At 37.6% G+C, this 13,507-nt stretch overlaps 1 protein-coding gene across 6 annotated transcripts in view; it reads right to left on the bottom strand.

Annotated features, from left to right (window-relative positions):
• Positions 1-13,507, bottom strand: part of PATJ (PATJ crumbs cell polarity complex component) — a 394,842-nt gene that overhangs the window by 161,264 nt on the left and 220,071 nt on the right. For all 6 annotated transcript variants that reach the window (XM_069593029.1, XM_069593048.1, XM_069593038.1 and 3 more), the window contains exon 28: positions 7,033-7,229. In XM_069593029.1, coding sequence (XP_069449130.1) covers positions 7,033-7,229 — 197 coding nt within the window. The remainder of the gene's footprint in view (positions 1-7,032; positions 7,230-13,507) is intronic.

The following is a 13,507-nucleotide window of genomic DNA, read 5'->3' as shown; positions in this document are numbered from 1 at the left end:
GTAAATTTGGAACACCTCATGTGTGAGCAGTGGTTATCCTTACAGTAATCTGTGATGAAATAATGTCATAAAGGATGAGATGGTTAGATAGCATCACTGACTCAATGGACATGAAAACTCCAGGAGATCGTGGAGGATAGGGAAGCCTGAAATGCTGCAATCCATGGGGTTACAAAAAGTCAGATCCAACTTAGCAAATGAACAACAAAGAACAATGTCATAAATCACCAGAGATTCAAAGAGCAAAATAAATAAATAAGTAATTACATAAAAAGCCTGCATGGTGACTGTAAGAAATTTTAACTGTAAGAATCCCATGGACAGAGGAGCCTGGTAGGCTACCGTCCAGAGGGTTGCAAAGAGTCAGATATGACTGAAACAACTTAGCACACAAAGCAAAATATAGGAAAAAAAAATATGATGAGGCTGATATAAGGAAGCACTTCTCCATAACCTAAGAGCATATCTTTCCAGCCTGCATCTCAGTATGACCATGAGTGGGGCTGGAAGTGAGTGGGGAAGAAATTGGTAAAAGGAGGGACCAGAAGCCTGGACAACTACCCTGATGTGGGATATATGAGTCCGAGGGAAAACTGCAGAAAGGAGAGTCTGGAGAATCACTGCTGAAATCCACTTCTTCCTTCCTTCCTGAAATCCACTGGTACCTTTCTTCCCCTGCGTACATTCCGCTGCCTATTTTTTATAAGCTTCCACAGTAATTGAGTTCCTTTGAACATCTTCATTTTTACTTTTTTTTCCATGTCACTTTCCCTTCCTAATTTTAAGACAGTGTGGTTCACTGTAGTGATCCCACTTAAAGCTCTTGTGGAGCAATACTGAGGACTGTGAAAATAAAAATTAAATGATTGCATTCCTCCAAAAGATCAGTAAGAATATAAAGTTTTGGCCTAAATATTTCAGCAGCATAAAGATAATGATGTACGACCATATAATTCAAAAAACTTCCCCCAACCACCCAGAGACAGAAACAAAAATCCAAGAGTAGAACTCAAAGACTTCACTCCAGGAAACACAGAAAAGAACCAGGCCAAACAGTATGAGTAAGGCTTTACAGACTATTTCCTACAGCCGAAATAAAATTTTAACTCTATAATGGCACTGCGGGTGAAAGCTCTTAAATTATGAAGCATAGATGAGCTCTCAAATCAGGCAAGAACAACCTCAAAAAAAAAAAAAAGATTATTTTTCTTCTTTGTTTCTTGAGAGATGGGTATAATTTCACTGACTGCAGTCTTCTTTTAATAAATTCCAAGTGGCATTAAATTTTAAGGAGATAAAAAGAGTAACAGGGTATTGTATCATAAAAAATTATCTCTGATATTCTAAACTAGCACCGGGTTAATCTAGTTCAACCAAAACTACAGAATGATGAAAAATTCATGATCATCTTCCAGAATCATTATCCCACCCAGAACTAACCTTAAGAACATAGCCTTTAGAGTCTGAAAAGTCAGTGTCTTCATGTTGATTCTGCCCCTCATGTTTCAGTTTCCTTATCTGAAAAATGGGTACTAAAACAGCATCTACTTTTGTTTAAAAAAGAGAGAGAATGCTTGTAAAGACTTTAGCAAAGCCTAGCAGATTATGAATGCTCAGTGTCAACTCAATTCCCAGTATAGCTCCCCTACCTCTGATTTCTTTTAATAAACTCATCTTTTTGTAACTTAATTTGGATGTAATACAATGGATTACTTAGGGAAGATAATTAAGCAAAATACAGATAAGTATGAGTTACAATGTTTTAATGACAAGGGAGACTGCACTTGAAAGGAAGGAAAAACATACACCCCTCTGGGATCCCAGGACAATGTTATGTGTGACGTTGGCCACTCACCCAACACCACGTTCTTCTGTTGACTTTCAGAGCTATGAATTAGGCTGCATACAATTTTAAGAGTCAGAAAATGGGGCAACTTCAGCTTTGCATATGTGAGGTTATATTCAGGACTTACTTATAGTTTCTGTCGGGACGATCAACTCATTTTTAGCAGCTTTATTGAGATATAATACATATAATAAATCACATATTTAAAAAGTAAAATTTGATGTATTTTGACACTATTGCCACAATAAAAAATGTTTATCAATTTTTTTTTGTATTTTTAGCTATCACAAACCTATTTCTGTTAATCAAACTGTTGGAAGAATCATTTTACTGCAATTTTGAAATCCTTTACTCTTCTTTCTGGTCCTCAAACTAGTGTTTCCACAATGGGACATTTTATTCTGTGAGATCTCTTAGGGCATAATTAATGCATTGAGAAGCATACTTTAGAAAATTACATTCATCTGTATGGTAATAATCTGAAGGGCCCAGTATAAGAAGATGGAAACTTTTGACTGTAAAATGGAATCTTATCTATGGATGTCTAAAACCCAGTAATTTATTCACTATAGTGTACTTCTAAATCACATCTAAGTCTTCCAAAAGATTTCAAAAATAATTCGCTGGCAACAAGTGAAGGATCGACCTTTTGGACTGGTGTGGCGGTAAGCACCCTCAGACAGCAGCATGTCATAAAGCACCTACATGGACGTGAGTCAGTCATTTAATAACCTCAGGGTTTTCCTCTTATAAAGCAAGTATTGCTAAACAAAAAGATTAGAGTTTCCCTATAGTCCTGTGTCTTTATTCTTGGCAAATATAGTAGTATTCATACTTTGTATTTTCAATGGTTCTTAAATAAACCTATTATACACACACAAAAATAACAAGATTTAATTTAGGCTATGCTACAGGTAAATGTCACAAAGGGAATGAACTTCTGTCTTGACGGGTGTGGGAGCCAGACACGCAAGCGCATCCACTGCACACTTCCAAATGCCACCCACGCTGTTCCTTCTGGCTACTTCCCTCACCTGACAAATCATTCCAGTCCCCGCGTGGCACTATCAGCTCTCTTCCCACACTTGCCCTGTAGGGAAGATTATAAATAAATCCTATATTCACAAGACAGCACCATGCCTGGGCCTGTGTATTTTCTGGGACTAATTGCTTAGGGAAAGCCAATACTCTAGAAAGTCTCATTCCAGTCTACATGGTAATTATATGCTAATGCATTTTGAAATTAATTCAGAACCCCCACACTAGCATCCTAGTAAAGGAGAAAGAAGCTGAGATTTAATCACATTGTCTTCTGCGGGCTCAGTGTAAGATTTCTTTTATACATGAACTCAGCCATCAGTTGGCAGAACTTGCCGACTGCTCTTGCACTGCAATGATGCAGCCCTACAGCAACAAAACTGCTGCTGGGTGTCGGGCCAAAAATCAGTCATGGACAGGGCTCGGGAAGAGGTGCAGAACTTCTCGCTTCCAGCAAGCTACAATGTATGTTTGACCATGCTCTTTCCTACTTCCTATAAATTAACTACGTCTGAGGGCCTAAAAAAGTCAGATCAATCCTAAATAAAAGGGGGCTGTGAGCAAAGTACAATAACAACAAAGCAATTATGAGAAATAATACAAGCAAATAGAATTGTAAGATTAATCAAGACATGGGTAACTTTACCTTAATTGACAAAAATAAATGAAGTGTGGATGGGTAAGCAAAATACACAAGATTTGCTCTAACCCAGTGAGTACCATCTAAAAGCCCACTGTAAATGCCTCCTTCGTGATGCAGTCTCCCTCGATAACATCTAATACACTGCATATCCAAGAACAGCTATTGTAACACTGGCTTCCAGCTATCCTGGTACTCATCATTACATCAATGCCTTATTTTCAGTTCAAAAGCACATTGGATTTGATATTATGTTATAAACAAATTCTTTACATATCATAGAGAAACGACTGAAATTTTTTCTCAGCTATAAAAAGAAACCAGGAAAATGTTTCCCACATGAATTTTCTCACTGTCATCCCTGACCTAAACGCCAGAAGCCCATGAGAAGGCTTATAACTGCATAAGAATCCAGTCTGTGCATTTTTCTACTCTCTCAGCTATTCAAGATGCTCCATGGAGCTGCTGAAGAGTATGATGGTTTCCCTCTGGAACATACTTTTGGAGACAAATATATTAATATAAACAAGCTAAAAAGAACTGAAACCCACAAATCCACATAAAATTTTTTTATAAATATTATCAGTTGAAATGTATTATGGTATTAGTAAGTGCCAGATGTGGTGGCAAAACATGACCTATGTTCTCATTAATTCTTATAACACTCTTTGAGGTTGAAGCTACACAATCACTAGACTGTGAGCTCTATGAGAATAGTATGATGAATTTTCTTCACCAATGTAAAATCAGCACCTTGCTCCTATACTTCCTCTTATACAATAGATGCCTAGTAAAGTATGTGCTAAATGAATAAAAAATTTCCATTTGATAAAGAAGATAACTGAGGGTTTGAGAAGATAAATAAACAATCAAAGATGTGTGATGCTAGACTCTGTATTCCAACTTTTAATTTAATTTTATTTTACTTAAAAGACTCCGTGGAGAGTATGGGGGGTGGTTAATTTATTGCCACATTTAATCTCCTTATTCCTTTAATCTCTGAGTGAAGATAAAATTACTGAAGAGCAACAAGAGGACCAAATTCAGAAAGTCAAAGGAGGGAATAGGAGGGGTCTGAAAAAGCAAGACGCTAATATACTTTTTTACTCAGGAGAGCTCTTCTAGCTTCTAGCCTAGATAGAAATCAGATACCTGAAGTTTCTGTCTTTAAGAGAGGAAATATGGTCTGATTAATAGTCAACCATGTGCTCTACACTGTATTAAATCCCTTCTGAAATGCAGCTAATAACTGAAAGAACTGGAATAATTAAAGTAGGTCTTCCTAGTCTAGCGCTCTCTGCCCTGCACACAATGTTGACTTTACTGTATGGCCTATGAAGCACTCTCATCACCCTGCAGCCTTAGCTCGTCTATTTCCTCTATCTAATAAAATGTCAGACACAGAATAACATAGCACTTCTCTTCTACGTCTGGACCACATCAGTCATTCCATCTTGAGTCTTAATAAGGCAGAGAAGATAGAACTAGAATCGTCATGTTCCAAATGATAGCTTTTGGAACATTTCCATGTACCACACGAGACAGGAAATAATGCATTTAGGTGTGCATAATACAGCAGTATGATTTAATATATATGGTTTCCTAAAGCCTAGAGTATCATACGTCAGGATTCTCACGGATCTAAACAGACAGGATTTGCCAGAAGTACCGTGGAGAATGCAGTATACTTCAGTTGCTAGAGCACAGATCTTGGAGCCTGGCAAGCCTGGGTTCTTAGCAACTTAGTTCTGTTACTTATGCAGTTTTCTTATCCAGGAAATTGGGATAATAACAGCACTTACCATATAGGGTTTCTTAAGAATACAAATGTTTTAGCACATATGTAAAATGCCAAGAATAGCTCAGTAAACTAGCTTTTCCTTTCATCATTATTACCACCACCATCACTTTAGTTTTGTTTATGAAGAAATCTCTAAATAAAATGAACTTGAAGCAATGAATTATACTGGTTAATCCATACTAATACCATTGATTTTTATTTACTTGACGATTATGTTAGTCAATACTGCTACCCGGTGTGGGTCACTTTCATAATGCTATATTACAAACAACAGGAAAAGTAATTCCAGGAATGACTACTTGGTGAAAACAGATTTCAAAATGGGGAGAAACTACCAAGGCTGGGAAGACAGAGGGTGATACTAATGATCTTAGAGTTGTGTCTGAACAGCTTTGGCTGTGGGTATTATTAGGCAAGTCACATTACAGATGACTATGAATTCTATTCTGAGTAGAGTCTGAAGAGGAAATTATAAAATGAAAAATTAGTAAGGCCTCATGTGAAGTAAGCATCTGACACTCAGTGCCTCTGTGATTCAGCTCCCCTAAATGTCCAAGAGTTGGAGCATATTATCAAGAGGCCTTAGAGCACACTGGTTAACAAGCAACTAAGAAGTCAAACTGCCTGATATTGAATCCGAAAGTCTAGTTTACTTTGCCACCTCACCTCGTTACTTTGTGACCTCAGCAAAGCTATGTCCGGTACCAAGTACATATTGCTGCTTTTATTATAATCTTTTTTTTTTTTTCATTTTTGTTGTGCAACAATCTTTTATGTCTCTTTTCTTCCTTGAGACTGTGAGCTATTTGAATGAAAGGACTGGAGTATTCATCTCTTTTTTGGTATCCAGCCCTCAGAGACACTTAAAAAACTGTTAGTTGAATTAATGAATGATTGAACTGGCAAATAAATACAAAAATAAGATAAACTCAGAGCAGAGGGAGAAGGCAATGGCAAGGGAGAAGGGCACTCCAGTACTCTTGCCTGGAGAATCCCAGGGATGGGGGAGCCTGGTGGGCTGCCGTCTATGGGGTCACGCAGAGTTGGACACGACTTAAGCGACTTAGCAGCAGCAGAGCAGAGACCCTGACTTTAAGCTTACGAATATGAGAATAATCTTTTCAGATTACTGATGAAATCATCTGGAATAGTAGCAGAGGATCAGTTCCCTTCCTAACTTCTCTTTTCTCTCTCCTGTTCCTAAATAAGGGACCTATGTGACTTTAACCACATTACCAACTCACAGATATTAATCAGCCCTTGACAACCAGTTCATAAGATTTTGTTGGCTGTAACACCTTCCAGAAAAACTAAACCACAACAGCAACAAAAACAAATGTTATACTTACAGTTAATTCAGAAGCTGAAAAGGATTTTGTTAAATACTAATAATCTCAGATTAACACACAAATTAGTTTTGAATCTTTTGGAATTTATATTAAAAAACAAGCTCTATTTTTTTAATATGTTTTCATGAGATTTTACTTAAAGGCCCTTAAATTATTTTGTGAGATCAGTCTTTACTCAAGCAGCCAATAGTATTTGTAAGCAACAATATGATTTTCATTCTTGCTTGGGAAAATGATAACAAACAGTTGAAGAAAATGTGATTTATAACATTTTACCCTTTTACTTCATCGTCTTATACACTATCCTCTATATCCAATCATCTCACCCAAACAAAAATGAAGAATATACGCCCCTTACCTCCAACAGTTCATCTCCAATATGCATTCGTCCGTCCATGGCAGCAGGTCCTTCGGGGTTAATTCCCACCACAAATATGCTCATGCGTGACCTGTCTTTGTTACCAGCAAGGCTGAGTCCAAGTCCATTCTTATCCTTTTCAAGTTCAATAATGTGCAGTTCTCCAGGCAGGTCTGCATATCTTTGCCTGATTTTTTCTAATTAAAAAAAAAGGTTAAAAAAATTAAATAGAGCACCTAAATCTATATTATCAAGGCATATTGGCATTTCCCCATTTTTACTGATGCCACTACAATGAATTGTCCCTTCTTGTAAGTGAAATACTTGAGGTCATTCACAGCCTTATATACAGGTTACAGTTAAAGATTATTTGATCTCCATCTAAGAAGATGACTCCCCATAAAACCTTCCCTGACTGTTCAGGTTCAAGGGCTGGCCTAGATTTTCTACACATTTTCTTACCTAAGAGTGTTAACATAATGTGGTGGAAAACCTGGCCTCTCTGCACTACTTATTCCCCTTCAGAAAAAGAACAAGCGAAACAATGAATATATACTGATCACCAGGTATGTGCCAAGCAAAGTGTTTGGTCTATTGGTTGAACAAAACAGACATGGATCTACTCTCACGGATCTGTAGTCCAGCAGGAAAGAAAATCAACCATTAACTCTAAATAATTACATTTCTTTAAAGTATACAAAGGGTACAAAACAAGACTGGTGTTATGTGAGTAAAAACAAGGGGAATTAAGCATGCTGATTTAGCTGTCAGATCTGAAGTTAATACACACATCTACCACTTACTCAATGTCCATTAATTAATACATCATTTTACCTCTATAGAATTCCACTTCATCTTTAAAATGGACATGATAATTCCCACTTCACGGAAGTTGGGAAAATGAAAGAAAATATAAAGGACTTAAAGGCGCATGGATTATAGGCATTTTACAATTCTTCTATTTGATCTTCTCTTTCATCTTGCAACCTCCATTTTACAGCCTAAACTACCTATTTTAGGATGTGGCTGGTTAGGCTTCACTTGTGCAACACAACCACACTGGCAAGTCAGTGTGGGGAACAGCACAGCTTTAAACATGCCCTGTACACCAAACAGCACCAGCTCAGGCCAGGAGTGCTACCAGTGATCAAAGGCTTGCTGGTGACTATGTCACATGATGCAATCATCTCATCAGCTGAAAACCAAGCTATCCTTGCAAGTATGCTGGAACTCTCTATGCTCTAACACTAAGCTCACTGTCCTTAGAGGGGACCTTGCAAATTGAAAGCTTAGCTGGAATAATTAATGTTAAGGGGGAAGGGAAGGAAGAGAGCCTAGTCCATCTCATCACTTTACCAGATATAACAAACACTGCCTTAAAAGAGAGTAGATAAATTTAAATTCACAAAGGCTAATTTGTACATAAATTTACATTGAAATAATTAATCATAAATGTTAATTTTAGAAAGAGGTTAAATTTGTCTAGTTTATAAGGATTTTGAAGAGAATCTTAAAGAACTTTCACTGATCATGCTTATGAATAATAAAGAACATATTTTGTAAAATACAGTAAACTAAAGAACTTGCAATGTAACAAAACTGTCCTCTATATAGAAATAAAATTATCCCCATTAACACTGAAGTAAATAAACTCAAAGTGTTTCCGTCAGTCAACTATTAAGAACAAGCCATTATGTGGGTACCTTAATTAATAGAGGATACAAAACACACGTTACCCTCAACATGCTTATACAACAAACCAGAGGAAGCAAACAAACACAAGAACTAGTAAACAACTACAGCTATATAAACAGAAATTCCAACCACGCCACATGCTGGTCACTAAATACATGTTAATCAGTTGGTAAATTTAGGTCAGTGAGTAAACATTAAATTAACTGCACTAGTAATCATTGGAAAACTTGGAAAACTCAGCAGTGGCCGCAGGACTGGAAAAGGTCAGTTTTCATTCCAATCCCAAAGAAAGGAAATGCCAAAGAATGCTCCAACTACCGCACAATTGCACTCATCTCACACGCTAGTAAAGTAATGATCAAAACTCTCCAAGCCAGGTTTCAGCAATATATGAACCATGAATTTCCAGATGTTCAAGCTGGATTTAGAAAACACAGAGGAACCAAAGATCAAATTGCCAGCATCCACTGGGTCATCAAAAAAGCAAGAGAGTTCCAGAAAAATACCTACTTCTGCTTGATTGACTGTGTGAATCACAGCAAACTGTGGAAAATTCTTCAAAAGATGGGAATACCAGACCACCTGAGCTGTCTACTGAGAAATATGTATGAAGGTCAAGAAGCAACAGTTAGAACTGGACATAGAACAACAGACTCGTTCCAAATCAGGAAAAGTGTACGTCAAGGCTATATATTGTCACCATGCTTATTTAACTTATATGCAGAATACATCATGAGAAATGTCTTTCTGGATGAAGCACAAACCAGAATCAATATTGCAGGGAGAAATATCAAGAACCTCAGAAATGCAGATGACATCACCCTTATGGCAGAAAGTGAAGAACTAAAGAGCCTCTTGATTAAAGTGAAAGAGGAGAGTGAAAAAGTTGGCTTAAAGCTCAACATTCAGAAAGATCATGGTATCCATGATCTTAGATTGAGCATTCTTTGGCATTTCCTTTATTTGGGATTGGAATGAAAACTGACCTTTTCCAGTCCTGTGGCCACTGCTGAGTTTTCCAAGTTTTCCAATGATTGCTAGTGCAGTTAATTTAATGTTTTCTCACTGACCTAAATTTACTAATTGATTAACATGTATTTAGTGACCAGCATGCGGCATGGTTGGAATTTCTGTTTATATAGCCGTAGTGGTCCCATCACTTCATGGCAAATAGATGGGGAAACAGTGGAAACAGTGGCTGACTTCATTTTGGGGGGCTCTAAAATCACTGTAGATGGTGACTGCAGCCATGAAATTAAAAGACACTTGCACCTTGGAAGAAAAGCTATGACCAACATTGATAGTATATTAAAAAGCAGAGACATTACTTTGCCAACCAAGGTCTGTCTAGTCAAGGGTATGGTTTTTCCAGTAGTCATGTATAAATGTGAGAGTTGGACTATGAAGAAAGCTAAGCACCAAAGAATTGATGCTTTTGAACCGTGGTGTTGGAGGAGACTCTTGAGAGTTCCTTGGACTGCAAGGAGTTCCAACCAGTCCATCCTAAAGGAGATCAGTCCTGAATATTCATCAGAAGGACTGATGCTGAAGCTAAAATTCCAATACTTGGGCCATGTGATATGAAGAACTGACTCATTTGAAAATACCCGGGAAAGATTGAGGGCAGGATGAGAAGGGGATGACAGAGGATGAGATGGTTGGTAGGCATCACCGACTCAATGGACATGAGTTTGAGTAAGCTGCAGGAGTTGGTGATGGACAGGGAATCCCAGCGTGCTGCAGTCCATAGGGTCACAAAGAGTCAGACAAGACTGAGCGACTGAACTGAACTGAGCCATCATTGCCTTTAGAATTCTAAGAAATGATATGCCTGAAGAGAGTTCTTGAAAGAAGCAGAATTTGAGAAGGTTTTTTTTTTTTCTTTTCTTAATTGAAGTAAAGCTGACATATAATATCAGTTTCCAGTATACAAAATAGTGATTCAACATTTATATACATGACAAATAGATCACCATAGTAAGTCTGGTAACCACCCATAGCTATTACAAAGCTAAACGATACAAAATTATTACAATATTACTGAACATAATCCCTATACTGTACATTACATCCCATGGCTTTTTAATAAGTGGAAGCTTGTATGTCTTAATACCCTTCACCTATTTTGCCCAGCCACTCCCCACCTCTGGTGACCACCAGCTTGTTCTCTGTACCTGTAGGTCTGTTTCTATTTTGTTTAGTTTGTTCATTTGTTTTGGTTTTGGTTTTTTTTTTAGATTCCACATTTGTATTTGTCTTTACCTGGCTTAGTATAATACTCCTAGGCCCATCCATGTTGTCGCAAATGGCAATATCTTTTTTATGGCTGAGTAGTATTCCATTGCATACCACATCTCTTTTACCCATTCATCTATGGATGGACACTTACGTTGCCTGACTATTGTAAATAGAGCTTCTATTAACACTGAATTGTGTATATATATTTTTTAATTAGTTTTTTTGTTCTTTGGATATACAAGAATGGTTTTGAATAAGTCACAGAGTTTGGTTATGTGGAGAAGAATGCTGGTGGACCAAATGGCAAGGGTAAAAAACTTCCATGCAGAGGGATGAGGAAGGGGATGCGGCTTTGAACTGAAAATTGTTTAAGTTAGTGGGTGGGTGACAAGAAATAAGAGTGCAAGGTTAAAGAGTTAATTGATAGCTTGTTTACAGAAATAATATTCCAATTTAGGGATACTGCAGAGGTGCCTTAAGGTACTCTGGAGATGGGATCTTGAAAGGACCCTCAATTTAAGACATGTTCTTCCAGATTCAACCAGCTTACTGGATTTCTAGGGTGAAATAGTTAAGAAATGATATCACAGTTAAGGAAACAAATAAAATAAAATTTTAACACATCTTTCTCAGAAAATAATAAAGCAGAAGAAGATTTTAAAAAATAAACTGAAGACTGACAACTCAATAGGCTCAAGGTATTGTATTTAAGAGAATGTCACATCTGACAGAAAATACACATTTTGGGGAGGCACACACAGAACAATTACAGAAACAGACTGTGTATTAGACCATAAAAGAAACCACAATAAGTCTCAAAAAAATCAATATCAATAAGCTGTCTCTTTGGACATAGTGCAATAAAACTATGAAAACCTGTAACAACAAAAAATAAAGTTCTCTTCTGTTTTGACATAGTAAAATAAATTAATGTTAAAAGTAAAATAAAGAGATATTGTAAACAGTGCTGAATGAAAGGGGGGACAAACAGAATGGGGTCAACATATTATGTAATACTATTTATGTGACTTAAGATTCTGCACAAAAACCACAACACATATTTTGGAAGTTCGTATACAAAAACACAAATGGCTAACACATTAGAATGGTTAATTACAGTGGCTGGAAAGAGACAGGAACAAAAGGGAGCAAAGAAAACCAAACAGGGACTCCCAGCTGACCAATGATGGTAATATGCTATGAAAGATTATATTTAATGCAATCTCATGCCCCTGGGAACTGAAAAAAAAGAATGAGCTGAGAAAGGTTTTAGTGTTAAATTAATATAAAAAGACTTCCAGGTTCCAAATTTGTGTGACTTGTTCAACCTTCTGAGAAAAAAAGAAATAACCTTCATGACCATTAACTGTATATTCAACTGCTTAGACATGCAAATGATTAATGGAGGATCAAGATGGATCCTCCCTTGGTAAATAGTGGCTCTATCACAACTGATGAACAACCCAAGTGCTACAAAAGGTGAATCTCTAGCAATACATTCTTGTGGCAGAATAGAAAGAGCAAGGGCTCAAGGGTTAGAATTCAATTCAAATCCTTAGTTGACGCACTTAACACCACTAGTTTCTTGGACAAATACTGAATCTCTACAAAAGGCAGATTTCTTATTTGTAATAGGGCTGTTAGCTTAGAGCGGATGCTAACTAAAAATTCCTGGGACATAGACTCCAAACAACATCAGAGACTGATTTGGTCATGACTTTGTCTTTTATCATTCAGCTACGTTGAGGTTTTAAGTTAGTTTTCAGTTCAGTTCAGTTACTCAGTCGTGCCCGACTCTTTGCGACCCCACGAATCACAGCATGCCAGGCCTCCCTGTCCATCACCAACTCCCAGAGTTCGCTCAGACTCACGACCATCAAGTCAGTGATGCCATCCAGCCATCTCATCCTCTGTGGTCCCCTTCTCCTCCTGCCCCCAATCCCTCCCAGCATCAGAGTCTTTTCCAATGAGTCGATTCTTTGCATGAGGTGGCCAAAGTACTGGAGTTTCAGCTTTAGCATCATTCCTTCCAAAGAACACCCAGGACTGATCTCCTTTAGAATGGACTAGTTGTATCTCCTTGCAGTCCAAGGGACTCTCAAGAGTCTTCTCCAACACCACACTTCAAAAGCATCAATTGTTCGGCGCTCAGCCTTCTTCACAGTCCAACTCTCACATCCATACATGACCACAGGAAAAACCATAGCCTTGACTAGACGGACCTTAGTCGGCAAAGTAATGTCTCTGCTTTTCAATATGCTATCTAGGTTGGTCATAACTTTCCTTCCAAGGAGTGTCTTTTAATTTCATGGCTGCAGTCACCATCTGCAGTGATTTTGGAGCCCCCCAAAATAAAGTCTGACACTGTTTCCACTGTTTCCTCATCTATTTGCCATGAAGTGATGGGACCAGATGCCATGATCTTCGTTTTCTGAAAGTTGAGCTTTAAGCCAACTTTTTCACTCTCCTCTTTCACTTTCATCAAGAGGCTTTTTAGTTCCTCTTCACTTTCTGCCATAAGGGTGGTGTCATCTGCATATCT

The sequence above is a fragment of the Ovis canadensis genome, chromosome 1 (genome assembly GCF_042477335.2).
Source record: "Ovis canadensis isolate MfBH-ARS-UI-01 breed Bighorn chromosome 1, ARS-UI_OviCan_v2, whole genome shotgun sequence".
In the NCBI taxonomy this organism is placed as follows: Eukaryota; Metazoa; Chordata; class Mammalia; order Artiodactyla; family Bovidae; genus Ovis; species Ovis canadensis.
The sequence above is the reverse complement of the archived record's forward strand: the minus strand, read 5'-3'. Positions and strand labels throughout refer to the sequence as shown.